The following is a 27,600-nucleotide window of genomic DNA, read 5'->3' as shown; positions in this document are numbered from 1 at the left end:
CTCCCCTGATTTCTCAGTTTGGCCGGGTGGCCAGCTCTAGGAAGAGTCTTGGTGGTTCCAAACTTCTTCCATTTAAGAATGATGGAGGCCACTGTGTTCTAGGGGACCTTCAATGCTGCAGACATTTTTTGGTACCCTTCCCCAGATCTGTGTCTCAGAGATCTACGGACAATTCCTTCGACCTCGTGGTGTGGTTTTTGCTCTGACATGCACTGTCAACTGTGTGACCTTATATAGACATGTGTATGCCTTTCCAAATCATGTCCAATCAGTTGAATTTACCATAGGTGGACTCCAATCAAGTTGTTGAAACATCTCAAGAATAATCAATGGAAACAAGATACACCGGAGCTCAATTTCGAGTCTCGTAGCAAAGGGTCTGAATGCTTATGTAATTTTTATTTTTATTTTTTATAAATTAGCAACATTTTCTAAAAGCCTGTTTATGTTTTGTCAATATTGTGTGTAGATCATTTAAAAATGTTTATTCCATTTTAGAATAAGTAACGTAACAAAATGTGGATAACTCAAGGGGTCTGAATACTTTCCTAAGGCACTGTATGAAGTTCAGTTTGACAATAGATTGAGCATGACTTGAATCAGTCGTACGCATGCGCACTACATCAACATTGTAGCAGCAGAGAGAAGACCACCGAAACAATTTATGAAACTCTGTAGCAGAGATGCATACAACAGCAGAATTTTATGTGTCATACACGAGACGGGCGTACTGCTAATTGACTCAGCACAGTGCTGTTACAGTTGTAGCTATTACTACGAAGACACAGCTATATTGCTGACTTGTTTCGGTGCAAAAGAGTTCCCAGCCACGTCAACTTCATCCGTGGCAGTAAAGTTCAAGCATTCATCGGATCCAGAATTTAACAGGGTGAGCATCTGGATCATGTCAGTTAGGGTGTTACTGCCAATATCGCCCTAAACGTCCCTAACTTGTTCGCAAACCAGCAGGAAGATTACTAAAGCTTATTGGCTGTAAATAGGCTGAAAGTTAGCTGAGTAGCTAGACATACTTGCTAACGCGTTAGCTAAGCTAAACGAAGCTAGCTGGCTAACGTTAGCAAATTAGCTCTAGTGATCCAGCCAGGCTACGACAATGAAATACTGCAATTTCTCTAGCTAGCAGCAGTGCAGCATAAAGAGATGTTTTCAGTGTCATTATTCGGAAGACTGGTGTCTTGTATTTGTAATTGTTAAGTAGCTCACATCATAATTACTTATATGTTAGCTTTGATAATTGCTTTATATTGGTTACAGCTATTTTGTTACATATGGAGAAAATGTTACAATGACGACAGTAGCTTAATACGAATACAAACATACCATATTGTCAGGCTAGTTAAACAAAGGGGACTTGATGTCACATGACCATAACATGTACTTTGAGCCTGAAGCAATAGCAGCACTGCTTTCTTGGACATAGGCCAATGAAGACAGAAAAAAGAGGGTGCTTTCAGTATCCCCTGCACAAGAAATGGGGGAAGTGAAAAGCATTTACAATTTTGATTACTGTTGGATAGTGTTAGACTATACGCAATTTGATGGTGTAAATATAAATTATTATCAAGTAATATATTTTAATGTATGTTTTAAAATGGTCTACTTTCACAGTGAAACAGTATAGTAACCCCTTTTAAATGGCTCAACCTTTTCCGAAACACCCCACAAGACATTGAAAGGTGCTTGTATGTGGAGTCTATCATGTCAACTTGTTGATGTGTTGCCAATGACCCGTGCTCCTATCCAGAAAATGGAGGCTGATAATTGCCCTGCTGGAAACAAGGTGGAACAAACAGTTTCCTCACCTCAACAGGAGAACACTGCTTGTGGTGGACCTGCTGTAGGTGATCCATACAGTCAAAGCCAGTCACCTAAAGCTGCCACCAAGGTTTGCCACCCTGAATCAGAGGATCTGGTCTCCTTTAACCTGATAGAGCCCCCTCCTCTGGACTGGAGGTCAGACGACTCTAGTGAAGCAGGGTCAGTGGAAGAGATGGATGACCCCAGCTTTCCTCCCTCCTCGGTCCCTGTGGACAGTCCAGAGGATGTACTAGGTGAGTCCCTATCTGCCGCGGATGGAGTAGGTGAGTCCCTACCTCTCTTGGACACCAGTGACACTGTAGCTTTACCTGTGGTAGTTAGCCAAGAGGAGCTAATCATCTTTGCTCCTGAGGATAGAACCCCAACTGAACGGGTCCTGGATCCTTGCGAAAAGGAAAGAGTGGTGGAGGAAGAGAAGAAGGTTGAGGTCTGGAGACCAGGTGACGAAGACCACACTCGGATCCACCACCTGTTGAACCGACTCCAAGTCATCAGAGAAAGCCCTCTCCCCAGGGACTCAACCGCTGACCCTACACCATCAGCGTTCTCTGAGTCCTCGGACTTTGACCCTCCAGGCCCATCTCTGTTGACTGACGTCAGCCCTTTCCTACCAGAGCAGAACCTGAACCAGGCCTCGGGGCTGCTGTTCTCTGAGAGTCAACAGAGAGACCTATTAGGGCTGCTGGGGTGTACAGAGATAGGGGTTCCCCAGCCCAGTCCCTCTGATACCCAGGTTCCTCCTTACATGGCCCGGAGAGAGGAGATGGATGCGGTGGTGTCTGTCTCCTACAACCAGGAGGATGGGGAGAGGTTCTGGGACCACTTTGGGAACAGCGGGCGGCTACGCCACAGAGATGACTCCGTGGACTCTAACCCCGAGGATGAGGTCCCAGAGCCGGTGTGGAGGAAGTTAGGGGAGGAGGCTCCAGAGGAGGTCAACGATGCAGAGAACAGTGAGCGGGTAGGTTTGACATGCTGAAAGATGGTTATTAATGATTAATGGTGGTGTTATTATACTGAACAAAAATATAAACACAACATGCAACAATTTCAACTATTTAAAAATTAATTAGGCCCTAATCTATGGATTTCACATGACTGGGCAGGGGCACAGCCATGGGTGGGCCTGGGAGGGCATAGGCCCTTGGGGGCATAGGCCCTCCCACTTGAAGAAGCCGAGGTCCTGGGCTGGCGTGGTTACACGTGTCTGCGGCTGTGAGGCCGGTTAGACGTACTGCCAAATTCTCTTAGACAACGTTGGCGGCGGCTTATGGTAGATAAATGAACATTAAATTCTCTGGCAACAGCTCTGGTGGACATTCCTGCAGTCATCATGCCAATTGCACGCATCCTCAACTTGAGACATCTGTGATATTGTTGTGTGACTAAACTGCACATTTTAGAGTGGCCTTTTATTGTCTCCACTACAAGGTGCACCTGTGTAATGATCATGCTTTTTAATCAGTTTCTTGATATTCCACACCTGTCAGGTGGAGGGATTATCTTGGCAAAGAAGAAATGCTCACTAACAGGGATGAAAAACCAATTTGTGCACAACATTTCAAAAATACATTTATTGTGTGTATGGAACATTTCTGTGATATTTTTTTTGCTCATGAAACATGGGACCAACACTTCATAATATTTTTTGTTTGGTAAAGTATCAATTATTTTGCTGATGATTGATTGGTTCAAATGAGCTGTGTCTTTTACTTTGTTCAATTATCATTGACCTCTTCACTTACAGGGCACAGAGGACCACCCAGCCTATAAAGATGGTAAGCTAAACATAGGCTATGTAAAACTTCTGTGCTTCTTTTATTGGAATCTCAATATTAATAATAATAGTATTAATAACAATAGTAATACATTTCTGATAAGTCACTTTGTTTTTTGTCAGTGCCTGGCCCCTGTGACCCAGATGACCTCCTGGATGGGGTTATATTTGGGGCCAAGTACCTGGGCTCCACCCAGCTCAAGTCTGACAAGAACCCTTCCACCAACGCCCGAATGAAACAGGCCCAAGAGGCTGTGGACAGGATCAAAGTAAGTTTACTTTTGGCATTTTAGTCATTTAGCAGATGCTCTTATCCCAAGCAACTTACAATTTGGTGCATTTATCTTAAGGTAGCAAGGTAAGACAACCACATATCTCAGTCGATTGGGACCGCTGGGGTTTAGAGTGCGCTGCGGCAGAACCTTGTTTTTCCCCGCTGTGGGATGGTGCTACAGTCAGTCATAGATGCTTTATTGAGGAAAAGTTTTACTATCAGCAAAGTCAGTGCTAGTAAGAAAAGGCTGGCGCGAGTTCAATGGCAGGTTTTTTTTCCCTCTTCTACTTTTTGAAGAGGTAGGTTTTTAGACATGGTCGGAGGATTGCAGGGACTGTGCTGTCCTGACGTTAGGGGGAAGCTTGTTCCACCATTGGGGTGCCAGGATAGAGTACAGCTTTGACTGGGATAAGTGGAAAGTGGGAGAGCCAAGAGGCCAGAGGTGCCAGAATGGGTCAGACACACCATTCTGCTAAAATGCGGTGATCTGCTTTAGATTGTGTCATCAAAACATCTGCTCTTGTCTTTCTCCAGGCCCCAGAGGGAGAGTCTCAGCCTATGACTGAGGTGGATCTCTTCATCTCCACTCAGCGCATCAAAGTCCTCAGCGCAGACACACAGGTTTGGTTTGAATGGATGACAAAGTAGTTAAGGTCATTTCTTGAATAGCAGTGTCTCTATTTTGAGTCGTACTCAGCCTGTACAGTTGAATAGTCAAGCGAATTTTGTGACAGTTTTTCAGCTTTTTCCCTTCTGAATGGCTGGCTGGTCCTAGATATATAGCGGTTGCTGTTTAACTAGCCTGGCCGTCTTTGTTATTAGACCCAGTGGGAATGGATCTATCATAGATTTTTTTCATTAGTGGTAAACTTACTCCTAAAGGTTCAGCCCCTGGGTTGACCGTGATCTTGCAGAGTTACTCCAACTCAAGAATTGCTTTTGGCAAAAGACTCGGCACACGCTGACTGGCTCTCGTTCAGGCAAATGAGAAATAAGTGCACTCAGGCTATCCGGGATGCCAAAGTTAGTTACTTTAAGGAGCAGTTCTCTCTCTGTGGGTCTAACACCAAGAAGTTCTGGAAAACGGTTATAGACCTGGAGGATAAACCCTCCTCCTCACAGCTGCCCATGTCCCTTAATGTTGATGTGGTTGTTACTGACAAGGAGCACATGGTTGAGCTCTTTAATCACCACTTCATTAAGTCAGGATTCCTATTTGACTCAGCAATGCCTCCTTGCCCGTCCAACATTTCCTCATCTCCCACCCCTTCTAATGCGACTATCCCCGATGCTTCTCCCTTTTTTCCCCTTGCCCTGCTACGAAGTTTCTCCTTGCAGGCAGTCACTGAGTCCAAGGTGCTGAAGGAGCTCCTTAAACTGGGTCAGATGGTTTAGACCTTTCTTTTTTAAGGTTGCTGCCCCTATCTTCGCTAAGCCCATCTCTGACCTTTTTAACCTGTATCTTCTCTCTAGGGAGGTTCCCATTGCTTGGAAGGCAGCCAAGGTTCGTCCTTTATTTAAAGGGGGAGATCATGCTTAGCCTAAATGTTATAGGCCTATTTCTATTTTGCCCTGTTTATCAAAAGTGTTAGAAAAACTTGTCAATAATCAATTCTGGCTTTCTTGATGTCTATAGTATTCTCTGGTATGCAATCTGATTTCCGCTCAGGTTATGGATGTGTCACTGCAACCTTAAAGGTCCTCAATGATTTTACCATTGCCCTTGATTCTAAGCAATGTTGTACTGCTATATGTATTGACTTGGCCAAAGCTTTTGATACGGTAGACCATTCCATTTTTGTAGGCTGGCTAAGGAGTATTGGTGTTTGAGGGGTCTTTGGTCAGGTTTGCTAACTACCTCAGAGTGCAGTTTATAAAGTCCGAACATCTGTCTCAGCCACTGCCTGTCACCAATGGTGTACCCCAAGGCTCGATCCTAGGCCCCACTCTCTTCTCAATTTACATCAACACAGCTCAGGCAGTAGGAAGCGCTCTCATCCATTTATATGCAGATTATAGTCTTATACTAAACTGGCCCCTCCCCGGATTTTGTGTTAAATGCTCTACAACACAGCTTTCTTAGTGTCCAACATTCTTTCTCTGCCCTTAACCTTGTTCTGAACACCTCCAAAACAAAGGTCATGTGGTTTGGTAAGATGTGATTACTTCTTCTGAGGGTTTAGAGCTTGAGGTAGTCCCCTCATAAAAGTACTTGGGAGTATGGCTAGACACTACACTGTCCTTCTCTCAGCACATATCAAAGCTGCAGGCTAAAGTTAAATCTAGACTTGGTTTCCTCTATTGTAATCGCTCCTCTTTCACCCCAGCTGCCAAACTAACCCTGATTCAGATGACCATCCTACCCATGCTAGATTACGGAAACATAATTTATAGATCGGCAGGTAAGGGTGCTCTCGAGCAGCTTGATGTTCTTTACCATTCGGCCATCAGATTTGCCACCAATGCTCCTTATAGGATACGTCACTGCACTCTATACTCCTTTTGTAAACAGGTTATCTTTGTATACCCATCGCAAGATCCACTGGTTGATGCTTATTTCTAAAACCCTCTTAGGCCTCACTCCTCCCTATCTGAGATATTTACTGCAGCCCTCATCCTCCACATACAACACCCATTCTGCCAGTCACGTTCTGTTAAAGGTTCCCAAAGCACACACATCCCTGGGTTGCGCGTCTTTTCGGTTTGCTTCAGCTAGCGACTGCAACGAGCTGCAACAAACACTCAAACTGGACAGTTATCTCAATCTCTTCATTCAAAGACTCAATCATGGACACTCTTACTGACAGTTGTGGCTTCTTTGCGTGATGTGTTGTCTCTACCTTCTTGCCCTTTGTGCTGTTGTCTGTGCCCAATAATGTTTGTACCCTTGTTTTGTCCTGCTACCATGTTGAGTTGCCTCCATGTTATGTTGTTGTCTTAGGTCTCTCTCTTTATGTAGTGTTGTGTTGTCTCTTGTCGTGATGTGTGTGGGTTGTTCTATATTTTTTTATTAATTTTTATTCCCAGCCCTCTTCCCCGCAGGAGGCCTTTTGGTAGGCTGTCATTGTAAATAAGAATTTGTTCTTAACCGACTTGCCTAGTTAAATAAGGGTACATATAAAAAAAAAAAGACCAAATAAAGTGTTAGTAAACAGTTTCTATACATTCATCACTCCTGTTTCTCCTATAGGAGGCCATGATGGACCACCCTCTCCAGATGATCTCCTACATCGCAGACATCGGCACCATCGTGGTCCTGATGGCCCGCAGGAAGCCGGCCGTGGGCCATAAAAGCCAAGAGGGGAACCCCACTGGGGCCAACTCCCCCGGGCCACAGAAAAAGTGCTGCATGATTTGCCATGTGTTTAACTCCGATGATGTGAGTCAGCCAAGTGGAAACCGTACAACTTTTATGTCCAATATGTTTTGTTTTTTTGTTGAAAATAATTAGGTTGAGCTGTTTAAAAAAAAATATATTTCCGGTGCCAGTCTTTTTTTACAGTACTTGAGCCAACTTGTCGTTGTCTTGCCTAAGCAACTAGGTAAACCAGCTTTGTTGAATACAGAAAGAAACAGCCTGGCACACAGGTTATTTTTCCATGCCAGGAGTCGATTAACAGGAGGAAACACTAATTAGCAGTTCATTACATTATTATAGGTTAAGGTTTGGTTTAATAATACGTTAGCCACAGCCTATTTTGGCTACTTGAAATACTCTGTGAGAAGGAACAGGTATGTAAAGGATTACCACACTGTTGGCTGCCAGTCTGGAACATGTCTGAACACGCCCACTGACTCACTGTCACTTTCCTGCATGTAGGCCCAGGTGATCGCTCAGGCGATTGGCCAGGCCTTCGGTGTGGCCTACCAGCAGTTCCTCCACGCCAACGGCATTAAGGCCAGCGAGCTAAAGCCCAGCGAGTACAGTGACTACTTGGGCACACAGGAGCTCTACAACGGAGACCTGGTGCACTTCTCTGATTCAGATAACATCAGAGAGGTACAGTAACACTCAATTTCAGCACCTTGTTGTTAGGACCAGCCGGGGTGTCCTTTTAAATGTAGGTCTACAAATGCGGTATTCCTCCTACCCTGCAGGGATTCTCAACCCTCTCCTTGGGGACCACCAGACGTTTCACATATTGGTTGTAGCACTTAACTGGCACTCCTAATTCAATTAGTCAACTATCACGAAGCCCTTAACTAATCAAATCAGGTTTGCCAATTCAGGGAAACAACAAATGTGTGAAACTTCTGGTGGTCCCTGATGAGAGCTTTGGGAAGTACTTGCTTAGATGACATGAACAACATTTGGTTGTTCATGGAGATAATATTGTCCTTAATAAACCAGAGGTATTTGTGGTTTTACACTATGCAACAACCACTCACTCTTTTCCTCAAGACACTAATGAAACAGATCCATACATTTCATGATTTTAGTGAAATGTACATCAAAGTTGTGTTCAGTAAATACAAAAACATGTTTAAACTGGGTTAGGTACTCCCTGAACTTATCTACTGTTTTACATCTTGAAAGGTGTTTCCCTACTGAACACCACCCAGATGAAATTCCATCTTTCTCTTAAACCACCTCCCTGCTGTCTGTCCAGGTGTCCATCTCCAAGGCTCCCGGGGAGATAGTGGGGGTGGCGGTGGTGGAGTCGGGCTGGGGGTCCATCCTGCCCACGGTGGTGGTGGCCAACCTGCTCCACGGTGGCCCTGCAGAGCGCTGCGGGGCCCTCAGCATTGGAGACCGCATCATGTCTGTCAATAGCACCAGCCTAGTGGGCCTCCCTATAACCACCTGCCAGAGTATCATACGGGTAAGAGGGGGTTGTGTTGTGTTGTGCCTTTGTGTTTCATTATTTCCTGTGACTGTTATCATGTAGTTCCTAGAATGCACACTAGATGGTACTGTATTGCTGAAGTCATACAGCAGGGTTCCCAAACTGGCGGCCTGCGGGTTATTTTTATTTGGCCCATGTTGACTCCAATGCTTCTCACATTTGTGTGAAGTTGGCTGCATGTCCTTTGGGAGGTTGAACATTCTTGATACACACGGCAAACTGTTGAGCTTGAAAAACCCAGCAGCGTTGCAGTTCTTGACACAAACTAATGCGCCTGGCACCTACTACCATACCTCGTTCAAAGACACTTAAATATTTTGTCTTTCCCATTCACCCTCTCTGAATGGCACATACACAACTCATGTCTCAATTAGAGGTCGACCGATTATGGTTTTCAACGCCGACACCGATTATTGGAGGACCAAAAAAAGCTGATACCGATTAATAGGCCAACAATTTTATTTATTTATTTGTAATAATGACAAATACAACAATACTGAATGAACACTTTTCTTTTACCTTAATATAATACATCAATAAAATTAATTTAGCCTCAAATAAATAATTAAACATGGTCAATTTGGTTTAAATAATGCAAAAACAAAGTATTGGAGTGAGAAGTAAAAGTGCAATATGTGCCATGTAAGAAAGCTAACGTTTAAGTTCCTTGCTCAGAACATGAGAACATATGAAAGCTGGTGGTTCCTTTTAACATGAGTCTTCAATATTCCCAGGTAAGAAGTTTTAGGTTGTAGTTATTATAGGAATTACAGGACTATTTCTCTCTATTATACCATTTGTATTACATATACCTTTGATTATTGGATGTTCTTATAGGCACTTTAGTATTGCCAGTGTAACAGTATAGCTTCCGTCCCTCTCCTGGCCCCTACCTGGGCTCGAACCAGGAACACATTGACAACAGCCACCCTCGAAGCATCGTTACCCATCGCTCCACAAAAGCCGCGGCCCTTGCAGAGCAAGGGGAACAACTACTCCAAGTCTCAGAGCGAGTGATGTCACCGATTGAAACGCTATTAGCGCACACCCCGCTAACTAGCTAGTCATTTCACATCGGTTACACCAGCCTAATCTCGGGAGTTGATAGGCTTGAAGTCATAAACAGCTCAATGCTTGAAGCACAGCGAAGAGCTGCTGGCAAACGCACGAAAGTGCTGTTTGAATGAATGCTTACGAGCCTGCTGCTGCCTACCATCGCTCAGTCAGACTGCTCTATCAAATATCAAATCATAGACTTAATTTTAACATAATAACACACAGAAATACGAGCCTTTGGTCATTGATATGGTTGAATCCGGAAACTATAATTTCGAAAACAAAACGTTTATTCTTTCAGTGAAATACGGAACCGTTCCGTATTTTATCTAACGGGTGGCATCCCTAAGTCTAAATATTGCTGTTACATTGTACAACCTTCAATGTTATGTCATAATTATGTACAGTTCTGGCAAATTAATTAAGGTCTTTGTTAGGAATAAATGGACTTCACACAGTTCGCAACGAGCCAGGCGGCCCAAACTGCTGCATATACCCTGACTGCTTTCACGGTACGCAAGAGAAGTGACACAATTTCCCTAATTATAAGAAATTCATGTTAGCAGGCATTATCAACTAAATATGCAGGTTTAAAAATATATACTTGTGTACTGATTTTAAAGAAAGGCATTGATGTTTATGGTTAGGTTTGGTGCACCGACTGTGCTAAGTCATCACCCGTTTGGCGAAGTAGGCTGTGATTCGATGAGAAATTAACAGGCACCGCTTCGATTATATGCAAGGCATCGATTTATATAAACATCAACCATGTGTAGTTAACTAGTGATTATGTTAAGATAGATTTTTATAAGATAAGTTTAATGCTAGCTAGCAACTTACCTTGGCTTCTTGCTGCCCTTGCGTAACAGGTAGTCAGCCTACCATGCAGGCTCCTCGTGGAGTGCTCTGTCATGGAGAGAGCAGGTGTTCCTAATGTTTTGGATACTCAGTGTATGATCGTATACAAATGTAATCAAGGTTTGAAATGACAGATTATATATTTTTGGGCTTCAGGTCAATTTGCAGTCTACAAGTTATTTGTAATTATGTTCCGGCCCCTTGACCATCTACTCTATAAAATAATCTAGTTGATGATCCCTGCCATAGACTGATGCGGGTGACGTGTTGAGTGGGAGATCAATTGGTGGAAATGTTTGCGTTCTAAAGTATAATTTCGGCATGAGGTTGGACTTGATGGTAGGATGTTGGATTTCTTCACCTAATGTTGTTGAATGTATTCTACGCACATGCACGGATGCACACAATACCCATTCTGTGAATGCCTTTCATCATGTACGGAGCACAGAATGCAATTAGATAGTGAATGGATACTTTAAGGAGACATAGAAATGTATGTTTGCAGGAATCTCTCCAGTATTTGTATGATGTATTTTCCCCTTTTTTTGTTGTTTTTATAAAAGGATTTGAAAAACCAAGCCGAGGTGAAGCTCAGTATTGTCCACTGCCCTCCCGTCACCATGGCTATAATCAAGCGACCGGACCCAAAATTTCAGTTGGGCTTCAGTGTGGAGGACGGCATTGTAAGTGACAGTTACTTTGTGTATAATTTTACTCTACATTTTTATAAAAATAAGAATGATGTATATGTATTCAACTGCCAGACAGGATCTAACATTCAGTTATTAATGTTTTATTTATGTCAATATTTATTTGGCTCAGGCCCTCTCCAGTGAGTACTATGCATTTGAGGTTATTTTTTGTTTCTCACTGCGAACATGGTCTTGAATAAAGTTAATCTGAAATCAATGTGGTCTGAAACAGATTTTTCGATTGAATAGTACCTTTACGGCATCCATTTTATGAAAGTCCATAGTAGTAAAGCAAAAAGGGTAAATTGCCCACTTTCATAGCTTCACTTCACAGCCTTCAATCACCTCAACTCTCTTGCGTATCTTTTCATTCTGTATCTTTCTCCTACCCATGTTGCCTTGAGCAGATCTGCAGTCTGATGCGTGGAGGGATTGCGGAGAGAGGTGGCATCCGGGTTGGACACCGCATCATTGAAATCAACGGGCAGAGTGTGGTAGCCACTCCTCACGAGAAGATCATCCACATTTTGACTAACGCAGTCGGGGAGGTGAGAGGAATTCCACCTCAAATCAGAAGCACTAGATTTAACACTGACTTTCATTTCAAGAAGCCTACCTTCTCTTTATTAGCTTTGTCATTCATAACTGCTCATCTTTCTGAACAGATTCACTTGAAGACAATGCCAGCCTCTACATATCGCCTTCTAACGGGACAAGATACGCCAGTATTTCTCTGAGAGAACGGAGAAGAGTGCTGCTGCGCTCTCAAGCAAACGAACTGTACGCAAGCCATTTTCCAACTATACGCAAGCCATTTTCCAACTATACACAGGCCATTTTACAACTATACACAGGCCATTTTACAACTATACACAGGCCATTTTACAACTATACACAGGCCATTTTACAACTATACACATGCTCACTCGCAGCCTCATACAATTTTTTTTCTACCCATATACAATTGTACTGTATCAGCTGGCTATTGATACACATAAAGGGGTTCTCCACCTGTACAGAATATTTGATGTATGTTGGAATTACATGATGCAGCACATTTAGATTTTTTTAAGTAAAACTCAGTTTATATTTATGAGATGTTTTAAAGCAAATGATAACTAAAATTGGCAATAGGAAAGTGAGGTTATTTTTCGACTATACTAAGTATCTTAACAGGAACAGCATGAGTACGTGTAATTATTGTCTTCCACCACCGCTCTTTAGTTGCAGATGTGCCTCCGTTGAACTTGAGTTAATGGAGAAAAGCCTTAAGGAAGACATCTCTTGTTGTTTCGTGCTTCCCGCCTCATTCTATTTTGGTATTTTATTAGGGTCCCCATTAGCTGTTGCAAAAGCAGCAGCTACTTTTCCTGGGGTCCACACAAAACATGAAACATAATACAGAACATCATTAGACAAGAACAGCTCAAGGACAGAACTAAATACATTTTTAAAAAGGCACATGTAGCCTACATATCAATGTATACACACAAACTAGGTCAAATAGGGGAGAGGAGTTGTGCTGCGAGGTGTTGCTTTATCTGTCTTTTGAAACCAAGTTTGCTGTTTTTTTGAGGAATATGAGATGGAAGGAAGTTCCATACAATAAGGGCTCTATATAATACTGTACATTTTCTTGAATTTGTTCTGGATCTGGGGTCTATGAAAAGACCCCTGGTGGCATGTCTGGTGGGACAAGTGTGTGTGTCAGAGCTGTGTGTAAGTTGACTATGCAAACAATTTGGGGATTTTCAACACATTAATGTTTCTTATAAAAAGAAGTGTTGCAGTCAGTCTCTCCTCAACTCTTAACCAAGAGAGCATATTATTTATATCAGCCCTCTGATTAAGAGCAAAACGTGCCGCTCTGTTCTGGGCCAGCAGCAGCTTAACTAGGTCTTTCCTTGCCACACTGGAGCACACTACTGGACAATAATCAAGATTAGACAAAACTAGAGCCTGCAGAACTTGCTTTTTGGAGTGTGATGTCAAAAAAGCAGAGCATCTCTTTTTTTACGGCTAGACAATGTCATTGACTAACATGCACGTCAACATTTGACTACATGAGTTTTAAATTGTTATTACACTATCTCTGAACGGTGTACTATTGAAATGCTGAAAGATGTATTTTGCATGCCATTCCCTATTCCCATTTCAGTGCCTGGAAGAATTCATAATGTTGAGTTCTGTATTTGCAGAATCGAAGGTAACTTTTAGCGTTAGAAAGAGATATTTTTAATGACTGCAGTTTTGGATGTTTATTAAATTCAATCTATCCCTGGCAATTTCCATTGTTTTTATTGAGTATGGACTGGGGATATGTGTGACTAAACCATGTATTGTAGGCTGTTTCTCTAATGGTATTGTGTGACATGTTTTGTTGTTGCTCTACCTCCACAGTTTTTTATATTTAATCCAAAAATTGACAAAAAGGTGCAGACTAACCTGTGACATATCAACATCTTAGAATACTCATACGTGTGATTATCAGTATGGTGGTGCATTATCTTCAATGTATGGATCTTATTTTGTAAAAGTTTCAGGCCTGACCCCACAGTGACAGAGCTGGACTGGACAGTAATGAGAGGCTGTCAATGCCGTCTTGCGCCCTGCATCATTCTTATGATAGGAATATGGCCTGGCCACATGTTAAGAGAATTATGTTCTCATGTTCATTAACCAATTACATTAAACTACTCAGTCTGCTATATCAGGATTTGTAGGATACGGATAGAAATGAAAACTGACAGAGGCCAGTCTACAGTAGTCAGAATGTTTATTTACCAGAGCTCTGCCCATCCTTACATGTACATTGGTTTATATACCTCTCATTTTGTCATAACTGTCCCTCCTCCTCTAAGACAATGACAATATTGTTCACAAGTCTTCTCCTTCTCATACATTGTCTGCCACCTGTTATACAATCTCCTACAAGCCCAAGGTCTCTCCCCTCCCTGGGTGGTGACAGACTGTCCTGAAAGGGTAGAATTCTGTTAGTTATAGTTCTACGTTAAATGTATACATCATTTAGTCATTATTCATAAAATTCATAACACCACATTGGTCATTACAGGTCAGTACCTGGCTCATATACTCAGCAAAAAATGAAACATCCTCACTGTCAACTGCGTTTATATTCAGCAAACTTAACGTGTAAATATTTGTTTGAACATAAGATTCAACAACTGAGACATAAACTGAACAAGTTGCACAGATATGTGACTAAAAGAAATTGAATAATGTGTCCATGAACAAAGGGGGGTCAAAATCCAAAATATTTGAGAGAAACTGGGCTTTAATTGACCTGACTGCTCTTCCCTCTTCCAGCCTCTAGCTGACTCAACAGTTAACCCGTCAACTTCTAGTGAATCTCTGTTTTCTGTGATGTGCTAGATGCCTTGCTTGAGATTTATGTTAAAAAAAATAATAATAATCCATTGAGGCAGATATGATTGATCCATTTTTGCTGCAGCTCTGCCCCCCTGGTTGCTGAATCATTAACCCATATGTTTAACCTGACGATTATATCTGCTACTATCCCCAAAGTTGGAAGGCGGCCCATGTACTCCCCCTTCACAAAGGTGGTGACCTAAATAATTATCACCCGATTTCTACTTTCTTGCTTAGCTAAAATATTAGACTCCTTGATTCATTCTCAGCTAAGATATTTCTTATCTTTGAAATGTATTCTAAATCTACATCAGTTGGGTTTTATACCAGGTCATAGCACTATCTCTGCTGTGTTCCTAGTTATAAATGATGTATGGATAAAATGCAACATTTTTCTGCACTCTTCATTGACCTGTTAAAGGCTTTCGATACTGTTGATCACTCACTGCTAATTCAGAGGCTTTTGACCTGACAGATAGAACTCAATGTGTATCTACTGATGGTGTTAAATCAGGTTTCCTGGATATTAAGAAAGGTGTCCTGCAGAGGTTGATTCTGTGTCCTGTACTTTTGACTGTTTACATAAGTCTGTATTGTTAGTCTGTAAAAATTGTAACCTGCACTTGTATGACGATGACACTTGTATATGCTTTTGCCCACATAGTTAACCAGGCTCTATCTAAACTACAGTCTGCCTTCATTGTATTACAGAACAACTTTATTGACCTGAAATTAGTATTGAATGCAGGTAAAACTATGTATATGTTCTCTAGAGCGCATAGAAATAACTTAACATAACATAACTAACATAACTTAATATGTACTTTGGATTGTGTCCATATTGATCGTGTCCCTGCTTACAAATATCTGGATATATGAAAAGGTGTCTTTTAAAAAGCATATTGATGAGTTAGATAAGAAACTGAGAATAAAAATGGGCTTCTATAGGTCTAGCCTCTCGCTGAATAGTAGAAAGCAGATTATTCAGTCGACGTTCCTATCGTTCATCTATATGAAAGCAGCTACTTCTTCATTAAAGAATTAAAGCGCTGCGCTTTATTACGGGCAACAATTGTAGTACTCCTCACTGCATTCTCTACTAGAAAGTTGGTTGACCCTCTTTGATGTCACATAGGTTGATACATTGCTATGTTTTCATTTATAAAGCCCTTTTACAAAAAGTCCCACTGTACCTAATATCTTTACTAAACTTTAGACATATGAGTTACCACACCCGGTCTCAGGGATGGTTAACTCTGGAAGTTTTAGTCTCTACTGTTTTAGGTAAATCAGCTTTTAGTTTTCTTGTTCAACAAATAAGGTGCAATCTTCAAAATGTTCTTAAATGTGAAGTTTCGGTGCCTTTAGGGTAATTCAGAAAACTGACTGAGGACCTTATTACTGATTATTATTATTATTTTCTGCTTGCGTTTTGTATTTATATTGATGTGTATTTTCTGTAATTTATTTAATTCAGGCTGATCTGTAAAAGAGACCTTGGTCTCAGTATTACTCCCTGATAAAATTCAGGTAAAAAGAATGTATATTGCCACTGTCACGTTCTGACCTTAGTACCTTTTTTATGTCCTTGTGTTAGGTTGGTCAGTGCGTGAGTTGTGGTGGGTAGTCTATGTTCTTTTTTCTATGTTATATTTCTGTGTTTGGCCTGGTATGGTTCTCAATCAGAGGCAGCTGTCGATTGTTGTCTCTGATTGAGAATCATACTTAGGTAGCCTGTTTTCCCCATTTTGGTTGTGGGTGTTTATTTTCTGTGTAGTGTCTGTCTGTTCACCTTGCAGAACTGTTTCGTTTTCTCCTCGTTGTTATTTTTGTGTAGTGTTCAGTTTTCAATTAAATTATGTCGAACACTTACCACTTTGCATTTTGGTCCTCTTCTCCTTCACCAGACGAGAATTGTTACAGCCTCTAAAATATTTGTAAACCGTCTATACATGTCTCAATTTTAGTTTTGAAATGTTGGGTTATATTGCTTTAGTCTACACCTAAAAATGTATTCCCCTACCTTTTTCTGTTAATATTATGTAGTAGTTAAAAAAAATGTAAATTAAATGATAATGTAGAAAAGTCTGTATACATACAAGACGTACACAACTAGACAATGATAACATATGATAGGGGATATAACAAATTACAGATTATACAAAGACCTTAAAAGAAGCACACATATTGATTGCTTTAACAGCTTTGTTATTAGAAGAATGTTGAATGGTCTTAATGTACTGCTCGAATTCCTTATAGAAAACACAAGTGTTTTTTTATTAGTGAATTTACATTTATGAATATTACATTTTTCCATTAGCACAATTAGATTTATGAGGTAAAATTGTTTTTCTTTATCTTTATTATGATTAAGGAAACCGAGCAGTACATTATCCCATAAAAAAACTAAAGTCAACAAGAATATTAACAATTATAAAACTGTGAATATCTTCCATAATTGTTTTACATGTAGACAATGCCGAAATAAATGCGAAACTGTTTCTGGATGCTCAACACAAAAAGTACAATCAATGTTAATGGATTTTTGGAGTTTCTTCAGGTAATGATTCGCAGGGTAATACTTATGGATCATTCTGAAAGAGACCAATATTATGTAGTAGTAATCGACCTTGTGTAACACTGTACGTGTCATACTCCTGGCCAATCAACTTCATTTGTGTACTTTGGTAGCGGTAGAATTGACGGTGTTGCAACCAATGAGACAGGAAACCGGTTTCTGTAACCTCTGTCATAATCCTCCTTTAGCCAATGAACATCCACCAGTGGGCGTGCAGTCTGTAGATTTCATCTCCAATTACAAACACACGAGAAACACACACACACACACACAGTTTACGTCAATGCGGTACCGAAAATACTTATTTGGTACATCTACACTGATAAATAGGAATATTGTCATTCATGCAAAAGGTGAGCCTATTACATTATTGTCCCGGGATGCCTCTCTTTCGGCTAAATTACCTAATTTAATCCTTAATACTGCGTAGGCTGCATTATCCCAAACACGTTAGCACCACTTTGGGAGAAGTGCATGTACAATTGTTATAGTCTGTACATTTTTGTAGCTATGATAACGTGTATAACCAGTCATTTATTTTAATGTTACATAATTATTTGTCTGCTTTTATAGTTTGATTATATGAACATTTAAAAAAAAATTGTGTTTGAATGAATAACACTGGTATATAGCCCTGTAAATGATTACATTTAATTTAGTTATAATTTGATTAAGACCTTAATTTGAATTGAATTCATTAGTAATGAACGTGTTAGCCTACATTTGAGTGATCGCTGTGTAGCATTGCCTGGTATGGAATGTTGTTGACATACGTTCTTTCTCAGGTGTGTAACCCAAATTGTGTGAAATGTTGAGAATACTTTCAAAATATGTGGTCATCCATTGTCAAACATTTAGTAATGTCTCTCTTATTCATTTTAGGGTGCGGTATATAATTTTAGCCCAGGTCAGTTAATATTCTCTATGGGGGTAGGCCTATTTGTCTTCCGACCTCTAGTCAAATCAAATTTCAGATCAAATTTATTCAGAAAGCCCTTCTTACATCAGCTGATATCTTAAAGTGCTGTACAGAAACCCAGCCTAAAACCCCAAACAGCAAGCAATGTACGGTGGCTAGGAAAAACTCCCTAGAAAGGCCAGAACCTAGGAAGAAACCTAGAGAGGATCCAGGCTATGAGGGGTGGCCAGTCCTCTCCTGGCTGTGCCGGGTGGAGATTATAACAGAACATGGCCAAGATGTTTTAATGTTCATAGATGACCAGCAGGGTCAAATAATAATAATCACAGTGGTTGTCGAGGGTGCAACAGGTCAGCACCTCAGGAGTAAATGTCAGTTGGCTTTTCATAGCCGGTCATTCAGAGTATCTCTACTGCTCTATCTCTACTAGTGTCATTCATCCAGGGCCCATCTGGGTTCTCAATTGAATTGTGTTTCATATAGTCAATTCCATGTCTGACATCAGCCTTACCATTTTGATCTGGTTGTTGTGGAGATTTTTAAAGAAAAGGAACTTATTGAGCATGTATTCATTTATTTGCACATTATGATAATGAGCATGTTATAAAGGTTTACTGCGGATAAAGTGCATCGTTGTACACAGATGAATGCACACATAATAGCTCGGCACTAGGGATAGGCCTATGAAAAATGAGGGAGGTGAATTTGCAAGTGAAATCACACTTGTTTGCTGGTGAATTAATTTAGATGACATAATGCTGTTTATCAACAAATCATAAGACGTGGAAGCATTTGTTGAGCAAAAGTTAATTTAGAAATCTCAGAATCACGTAAACCAATTGGGATAATGAGGATTGCAGGATCAACCTAGGAGGAGTCCTGAGCAGATTAATGTTTTCTCCTCTGTGACATAATAGCGTAGTACCCTCATCTTCATGCTATTTCATTGTTTTTGTTAAATATTTATCCCGCATTAGATGACATTACTCAAAGTTTTCCAACTGAAGCTACACTGCATCTGTGAAGTACAGATGTTTATAAAAAGAGAATGTTTATTGTCTGGATTAAGCTGGCCTGTCGGGATCTATCCGTGTCTTCAGACTCCCTGTGAGGATGTGGGACTTACAGGACAGTGTGCTCCCGTCTGCACCTGAATTAGCTATGTACTGTGGCAAATATCCCAATTTTTTGGCTAATTTTAAATTTCCAAGTGGAGGTGCTCACACTGCTGTTGTTTAGTTCATTTTCTTTGGTCAGAAAATACTTTTTTAGTCAAGACACAGGTGTCCAACTGCTCTCCCTCATGTTTTGTTCCTATAGTGCTGCACTATGGCTTGGTAGCACCTTGCAGCACAACATGGGGATCGGGACTCAGCTCTTGCTCCTGCTCTGGAAGAACATCACTTACCGCAGGAGGAACAAGGTGGGAACTGAACTGGCACGTGTTCAGTAGTTGGCCCTACATCACATTAACAGATGAGATTAGGATATTAAGAGCCAACATGTCTCAATGTACCACAATTTATAAAGAGCAAACATGTATGTGTGTACCACTTATGTAAAGCCAACATGTCTCTATGTACCACTTCTGATTCTAACGTTCCTATTGACCATGTCCCCTTTTTAATCATGAATGAAATTGATATCCATGATGTAACCTAACAAATTAATTAGGCCTTTTTGACCATTAAGCTACAGGTGCAATCTGTTGTCTTAAGACTCCTAACATAAGGCAGGCATCAAAGCAGCATACCACCCTGCATACCACTGCTGGCTTACTTCTGAAGCTAAGCAGGGTCGGTCCTGGTCAGTCCCTGGATGGGAGACCAGATGCTGCTGGAAGTGGTGTTGGAGAGCCAGTAGGAGGCACTCTTTCCTCTGGTCTAAAAAATATCCCAATGCCCCAGGGCAGTGATTGGGGACACTGTCCTGTATAGGGTGCCGTCTTTCGGATGGGACGTTAAACGGGTGTCCTGACTCTCTGAGGTCATTAAAGATCCCATGGCACTTATCGTAAGAGTAGGGGTGTTAACCCCGGTGTCCTGGCTAAATTCCCAATCTGGCCCTCAAACCATCATGGTCACCTAATAATCCCCAGTTTACAATTGGCTCATTCATCCCCCTCCTCTCCCCTGTAACTATTCCCCAGGTCGTTGCTGCAAATGAGAACGTGTTCTCAGTCAACTTACCTGGTAAAATAACGGTAAAATAAAAAATAAATAAATAAAAAAGGCAGTGGTAGCTACTAGCCACTATTAGCCTAATGTGTGTGATGATGTAATCCCTCCCTCCCTCCAGGTCCAGTTGATTATCGAGCTGGTCTGGCCTCTGTTCCTCTTCCTCATCCTCATCTCAGTGCGTCACTCTCATCCTCCCTACAAACAGAGCCAATGTGAGTGCCCATCAGTCATTCTACTCTTGTGTTGACAGTGTTGCTCTCGTGTCAACTGCCTACCAGCTCTGCTGTAACACACAGGTTAAGCTCTCCCTCCCTGCCTCAGAAATTTCCAGCCAACCACATAAGCTGATTAGCTAGGTGAGAGTGATTCTGGGTGCCGCCAGACTTTTTCCAGCCTGTTCTGCTCTTGATCGTCATCTTGCTTATTTGTGGACTCTTGTCATGCAGTGGGTCAATTTCACAGTCGTAACATTGTATATATTTTAACTCAATCTCAGTGTTTACATTTGTCCATGGTTCACATCATGACTGGTTTCCTCTCACATGAATCCTATCAGTCTTGAGACCCCAGCAAAAATGAGCTTTAAATGTATCTATTTGACCTAGATAGTTTGTGTATGTATTGATATGTAGACTGCGTGTGACTTTTTTAAAATCGTTTTTTTATTTAGTTGTGTCTTTGAGCTGTTCTTGTCTATTATGTTTTGTGTGGACCCCAGGAAGAGTAGCTGCTGCTTTTGCAACAGCTAATGGGGATCCTAATAAAATAGCAAATAAATGTATCTGCATGTCCAGACCTTATATTTAGCCTCACAATGAAGTGCTTTACCCTTTTCTTTTCAGGACAACCAGGGCAACAAGTAGAACACAACACAATTTGACATAGACATGCATTCATGAGCTTTATTGACAAATGTCAATAAAAATAAGATTAGCCAAAGCAAAAACCTGATAAAAATGAATGTATATGAATGCTGTAAGTACAGAAATTGTTTTCTCAGTGGGAAATGAATATCCAACTAGTCAGTGACAATTGTGTGGTGTATGTGACAGCAGCTATGTGCGATTCTGATTGTCTGTAGTTCAAACACACAATGTTTAAAAGGGGTTTGAAGGTGGGACTCGTTGGATTAACAATGTTCTGCCAGACATCTCAGAGACTAGGCCAATCTTACTGTGTTGAAAGGAGTGTGATTATTACACACATCAAAATCTATCACAGGAACTGGGTAACAGTTCAACAGTGTTTTGCATGTCACAGGTCAATCCCACATCTAACGTGTGTGTGTGTGTGTGTGTGTGTGTGTAATTCCAGGTCATTTCCCCAACAAGGCACTTCCCTCAGCAGGCACCCTGCCATGGGTTCAGGGGATCATCTGCAACATCAACAACCCCTGCTTCCACAACCCCACTCAGGGGGAGACCCCAGGGCGGGTGGGCAACTTTGACAACTCCATGTGGGTGAACTGCAGTGTATTTGTGTGTGGCCAAACTACTTAATTGGTGGTTGTTGAACATCAGGGATTTGGGCCAGTTCTGTTTCAATGTTTTCTGATAAAAGTGTTCTAAGCCAGATTATGTGATACAGTTAAAGTACCGGTAAATGATTTAGGGCATGTGTTGGAATCAGAACATTTCAACATGTTTATTTTTTATTTAAACTGAATTGGAGTTGACTTCCAACCCTACTGCATGCCATTGAGTTGTTTGATATGAAGCTTTAATTGTATAACAACCAATCCATAAATCTGTTTTATCTCTCCATCTCACCCCAAGTGTTTTTTTTCCCTCCTGCAGACTCTCTCGACTCTTAGTGGACTCGCAGACAATTCTGTCCTACAGTGGCAACCAGACAGCCTTCTCTGGCTTTCAGGACCTTCTAGACACTATACGGAGACTTGGAGAGAGGCCAGGCGCCTGGCCAAGTATGTGGCTGTCTTGAGACAGTGAATACGGATCAGAGCATTGCAGTCCGCAAATTCTCTTTGTGGATTGTCTCAAACAGGAGAAAACAATGAAGTGTCAAGTGTCTGTCTGTTTGTGCTGTTTTGTTGTCCTGTTATGTCCTGATTCATGTTTTTTGTTTGCGTTATAGATCTTCCTGTGGGAGAATACCTGCGAGCCAATCAGACCTTCTCCAACTTTCTCCTGACCAATGGCAGCCTGTCTCCCTCTGCCCTAGACCAGCTGTTCAGGGCTCGCCTGAACTTTCAGGTGGTAAGCACTGCATTAAACCACATGTTAACTCCCAGTCAGGCTAAAAGTATCTCATGAGTTCAACCAAGGTAGTATGCACAGAAAAAAAAACTAATTGAATCAGCGGTGAACATAAACCTGACTATATACATGCCTACTTACATTATTTAACAGACAGTCCAGAGCAACTTACAGTAGTGAGTGTATACAATTTCATAATGGTCCCTCGTGGAAATCAAACCTACAACCCTGAAGTTGCAAGCACCATTCTCAACCAACTGAGCCACACGGGACCACTTGTTTTACATCTGTGTCTTTGGGTATCTTCTTGACCACATGTATCTCTCTGGACAAGATAAATACCTACAATATGTAAGAATGCTGTTCATTGGCTATAGTTCAGCCTTCAACACCATAGTACCCTCCAAGCTCATCATCAAGCTCGGGGACCTGGTTCTGAACCCCGCCCTGTGCAACTTGGTCCTGGACTTCCTGATGGGCCGCCCCCAGGTGGTGAAGGTAGGAAACAAAACCTCCACTTCGCTGATCCTCAACACAGGGGCCCCACAAGGGTGCATACTCAACCCCCTCCTGTACTCCCTGTTCACCCATGACTGCGTGGCCACATGCCTCCAACGCAATCATAAAATTTTCAGATGACACAACCATAGTAGGCCTGATTACCAACAATGACGAGACAGCCTACGGGGAGGAGGTGAGGGCCCTGGTGGAGTAGTGCCAGGAAAATAACCTCTCCCTCAACGTCAACAAAACGAAGGAGCTGTTCTTGGACTTCAGGAAAACGCAGAGGGAGCACACCCCTATCTACATCGACGGGACCGCAGTGGATAAGGTGGAAAGCTTCAAGTTCCTTCAACACATCACTGACGATCTGAAATGGTCCACCCACACAGACAGTGTGGTGAAGAAGGCGCAACAGCACCTCTTCAACCTCAGGATACTGAAGAAATTTGTCTTGGCCCCGAAGACCCTCACAAACTTTTACATATGCACAATTGAGAGCATCCTGTCGGGCTGTATCACCGCCTGGTACGGCAACTGCACCGCCCGCAACCGCAGAGCACTCCAGAGGGTGGTGCGGTCTGCCCAACGCATCACCAGGGGCACGCTGCTTGCCCTCCAGGACACCTACAGCACCCGATGTCACAGGAAGGCCAAAAAAATCATCAAGGACATCAACCACCAGAGCCACTGCCTGTTCACCCCGCTATCATCCAGAAGGCGAGGTCAGTACAGGTGAATCAAAGCTGGGACCGAGAGACTGAAAAACAGCTTCTATCTCAAGGCCATCAGACTGTTAAATAGCCATCACTAGCCGGCTACCACCTGGTTACTAAACCTCCCACGTTAGAGGCTGCTACCCTATGTAGACATGTAATCACTGGCCACTTTAATAATGGAACACTAGTCACATTAATAATGTTTACATATTTACTAATTTCATATGTATCTACTGTATTTTAGTCAATGCCTCTCCGACATTGCTCGTTCTAATATTTATATATTTCTTAATTCCATTATTTTTCTTTTAGATTTGTGTGTATTTTTGTGAACTGTTAGATATTATATTAGATGTATATTACTGCACTCTTGGAGCTAGGAACACAGCATTTCGCTACACCCGCATTAACATCTGCTAAATATGTGTATGTGACCAATACAATTTGATTTGATTTGTAGGTGTCTCTGGCAGGCACTGGGGTGATGCTGAAGGACATTGTGTGCAATGCCACTGTGCTGAGCCAGTTCCTCACTGTAGATCAAGAGGATTCTATGGCGGAGCTGCAGAGCCAGCTCTGTGCCATCCCAGCCGACACCCTGCAGCAAGCAGAGCAGCTCTTCCTCTCCCAGCTGGACTTCAGCAAGTTCTTCACGGTCAGTTGAGGTCGCACACTCTCTGTCTGTGGCTGTTCATGTTGTTGTGAAAGGAAAAATATATTGCTGTTTTCCTATCGGAAGTGCATGTAAATTAACTTGATGTACAAAAATATTCAGCCACCTTTGGAGGAAAATATATTTTTCTATGCTATAACAATGGGTCACATAGTATGTCTGCTTGTTCTTTTATAGATTAATTCTACCTGACAACAGGTGCTTTTTATTGTCTTCCAAGAATCAAGTACTGTATGCATGAAGTTAATGAATCAACTGCTGTGTCATGTTCTTAGCTGTGAACAAGCTAAGAGCACCTGTCTATCATCCACCTTCCAAAAGACTTTAGTTACAGGGACTACATTAAAGCGCTTTCTAAATATGCACTTAATTCACAGTAGCAGTGGAAAATAATAGTCTGTCCTATATAATCCACGGAATTTTATAAGAAATGTGGAGTAAATTGCTTGTTCAGTTTGGCCATTTACTTTTGGATTAGATTATTATATGAGCGGACCCTCTGCAATTATGTGGCTTTAATTAGAAATGTTTAGGTGAGCTCAATTCATTTCTATTGGGGAATTCAACTGTTTGAAGGTTTTTAGAAAGCTAATTTACTATAGCATTTGTGCTAATGTAGCATTATACTCTTAACACTAACATAGAATATCATTGCGCACAATAGAATCTCCAATCTTTAGTCTCTAGATGTGGATCACAGATCGAGCTAAATCCTAAGGTTAATCCTGGCTCTACTTTCCTCCCTCAGAGAGACAGACTGAGGGCCAACGCCGGTGACCTCCGGGTCATCAGTCAAGCGGTCACCTCCGTGTCCAAGGAGTTGGCAGTACTCATGGATGACGTAAGAATACCATCTTCTATTCTTTTTTATATTTCTTAGGTAAATGAGAATGAGATAATTAGCCGTTCAACTTGAATACCTGCCTTGATAGCTTTGTGACACTGCCTAAAACACATTCTCACTCAGTATTAGCAAAACAATGCTTCACACCCGCCTGCAGGAAAATCCATTAATGTTGCATCTCCCCTTCGCCTTTCTTCGCTCTCTCCTTTCTTTTTCCTCTTTTCTCTCTTACTCGCTCTTTTTTTCCCGCTAGCTGTCCTCTCTCGCTAGCTTTAGGGAGTTGAACTTGGAGCTGCGTCTGCTCTCGCCAGAGAACCGTTCGACCCTGCCACGGGAGAGCTTCAGGGCCTTCTCCAGGATTATGTGTGGCCACCCTGAGGTGGGCGGCGAGAGGATCCCTTCACTCAACTGGTACGAGGACAACGACATCAAGTCCTTCCTGGGCAAGAACGGCACCGAGGACAACGACATGGACAAGGACAACGTCACCAGTGAGAGAAAGATTTCAAAGTTCACTAGATATCTATAGGGTTTATGTGTGATAGCATTAGCTAATACTAATGAAAATCAAAACTAGCATAACTGTAGATCATCTTGGATGAAAGGGGATTTGATAATTAGATTGACATGTGTTTTCTTCTTTTTGGATGGTGGATGAATTGATGTACGTTCAAAAGGTGTATTGTTTACAATAAGTGGTGAGCTGATGAGCCGACAACCTACCTAACATGGGTGTTGTGTTGGTTCTCCCAGCCCCGTACTGTAAAAGCTTGATCCAGAGCCTGGAGTCCAACCCACTGTCTCGCATCGTGTGGCGAGGGATCAAGCCCCTGTTTATTGGCAAACTGCTGTACACACCAGACACCCCTGCCGTACGCGATGTCATGAAAGAGGTACATCAAGCCTCTGTTGTCTTTTCACACTCATACCATTCGCTCTGTATTTATTGGTGTTATACAATTTTTTCTTAGCTCTATGTTTGTAATACATTTTTTTTTTCATTAAATATGTTCGGTTTTATTCTATGATCCCTGTCTTCACTCGTAGGTGAACAAGACCTTCCAGGACCTGCAGATCCTAGAGGAGCTGAATGGTGCCTGGATGGAGGTGGCACCTGGTATCAAGACCTACATGGAGAGTAGTGTGGAGATACAGCTGCTGCAGGTACTGCACACATTAAAAATGCCAACAAACCTGGAGATTAAGAAAATGTCATCGTGAATACTGTGTGTCTGTAGCTATGACGTCGCAACCAAAGTGCATGGTCACTATTATTATTATTGTATGTTGTGTAAATGAAGAGCCATAGGACCCAGCAAGCCAGAACTTCTAGAAATTAGAGCCTCCCTCGTGAGAGTGGTACTATTTCTAGTCTGGCCTTCGCCATTGAAATCCTCCTCATTTGGCAGCTTTGGCCAACCGTGTCACTTCCTCTGTGTGACAGGATCTGCTGAGGCGGCCGGAGGTGGCCGTGTTGGTTAATCTGCAGCTGGAGAACACTTCCTGGACAGCCAAGCGCATTGCCCGCTTCTTGTCCACGCCCAATGAACCCAGGAAAGAAGGAGCGCCCCCTACCTGGCTGGACGTGTACTCCGACCTGAACAACACCATCACCACTCTGGCTCAAGTTACCCAGGTAGCTACCCCTGCTCCTACTCAACCATCTATGCTGCGTATTGTAGATTAGTGATCACCAACCCTGGTTCTGAAGAGCTTGTCAAGGCCATGATTAGTGTAACTTTTACTTAACCGTTAATTAGTCTAATTAGTTTCGTTGTTCTACCACTGAATTAGGAGTCCTCATTGGCATTGTGTCTGAGTTAGCTTCACTAGTCTACAGTTGTGGTTTCAGCCATTGTGTATGTAGTTATTACAGCGTGTATAACTTCACCCATTCCCTCACATTGAGTGACATTATGTTTATCTTGTACATTGTTTTGTACTGTAACGTTACTCATGTCCTTGTTATCCTTCAGTGTTTCTCCCTGAACAAGCTGGAGGGTGCTGCCACAGAGGGACAGATGATTGACAGGGCCTTGGAGCTGCTGGAAGAGAGAGAGTTCTGGGCTGGGATAGTGTTCCTCCTTCCCAACACGTCTTTACCCGGTCTGCCCCCTCATGTCACCTACAAGATCCGCATGGACATCGACGATGTCGCACGCACCAACAAGATCAAGGACAGGTAAACTCACTGAGGGGAATGTTTGATATGAACAATGCTATTGGTTGTATTTTGG

The 27,600-nt window shown here is 42.0% G+C and overlaps 2 protein-coding genes across 3 annotated transcripts in view; both read left to right on the top strand.

Moving 5' to 3' along the window:
* Positions 1-438: 438 nt before the first annotated feature.
* Positions 439-13,628, top strand: LOC129867353 (amyloid-beta A4 precursor protein-binding family A member 3-like). Its single transcript, XM_055940704.1, has 11 exons — positions 439-889; positions 1,630-2,800; positions 3,587-3,617; positions 3,740-3,885; positions 4,425-4,511; positions 7,081-7,269; positions 7,711-7,890; positions 8,501-8,713; positions 11,215-11,334; positions 11,751-11,891; positions 12,009-13,628. The coding sequence occupies exons 2-11, from the start codon at positions 1,706-1,708 to the stop codon at positions 12,078-12,080; spliced, it is 2,274 nt and encodes a 757-aa protein (XP_055796679.1). The 5' UTR covers positions 439-889; positions 1,630-1,705; the 3' UTR covers positions 12,081-13,628.
* A 3,920-nt stretch (positions 13,629-17,548) lies between these two features.
* Positions 17,549-27,600, top strand: part of abca7 (ATP-binding cassette, sub-family A (ABC1), member 7) — a 42,135-nt gene continuing 32,083 nt past the window's right edge. For both annotated transcript variants that reach the window (XM_055940700.1, XM_055940699.1), the window contains exons 1-13: positions 17,549-17,664; positions 19,551-19,653; positions 20,529-20,622; positions 21,725-21,866; positions 22,207-22,334; positions 22,505-22,626; positions 24,307-24,501; positions 25,268-25,360; positions 25,617-25,854; positions 26,117-26,256; positions 26,411-26,527; positions 26,808-26,999; positions 27,340-27,545. In XM_055940700.1, the coding sequence (XP_055796675.1) occupies positions 19,588-19,653; positions 20,529-20,622; positions 21,725-21,866; positions 22,207-22,334; positions 22,505-22,626; positions 24,307-24,501; positions 25,268-25,360; positions 25,617-25,854; positions 26,117-26,256; positions 26,411-26,527; positions 26,808-26,999; positions 27,340-27,545 (1,733 nt within the window). In that variant the 5' untranslated portion in view covers positions 17,549-17,664; positions 19,551-19,587. The remainder of the gene's footprint in view (positions 17,665-19,550; positions 19,654-20,528; positions 20,623-21,724; positions 21,867-22,206; positions 22,335-22,504; positions 22,627-24,306; positions 24,502-25,267; positions 25,361-25,616; positions 25,855-26,116; positions 26,257-26,410; positions 26,528-26,807; positions 27,000-27,339; positions 27,546-27,600) is intronic.

The sequence above is a fragment of the Salvelinus fontinalis genome, chromosome 12 (assembly GCF_029448725.1).
Source record: "Salvelinus fontinalis isolate EN_2023a chromosome 12, ASM2944872v1, whole genome shotgun sequence".
NCBI lineage: Eukaryota > Metazoa > Chordata > Actinopteri > Salmoniformes > Salmonidae > Salvelinus > Salvelinus fontinalis.
This window is presented reverse-complemented; position numbering and strand designations above follow the sequence as displayed.

Coding starts and splice junctions, on each gene's coding strand:
- LOC129867353 (XM_055940704.1), top strand. CDS start 1,706: ATGTGGAGTCTATCATGTCAACTTGTTGATGTGTTGCCAATGACCCGT. Junction 4,512..7,080: donor TCCTCAGCGCAGACACACAG/GTTTGGTTTGAA, acceptor TTTCTCCTATAG/GAGGCCATGATGGACCACCC. Junction 7,891..8,500: donor ATTCAGATAACATCAGAGAG/GTACAGTAACAC, acceptor CTGTCTGTCCAG/GTGTCCATCTCCAAGGCTCC.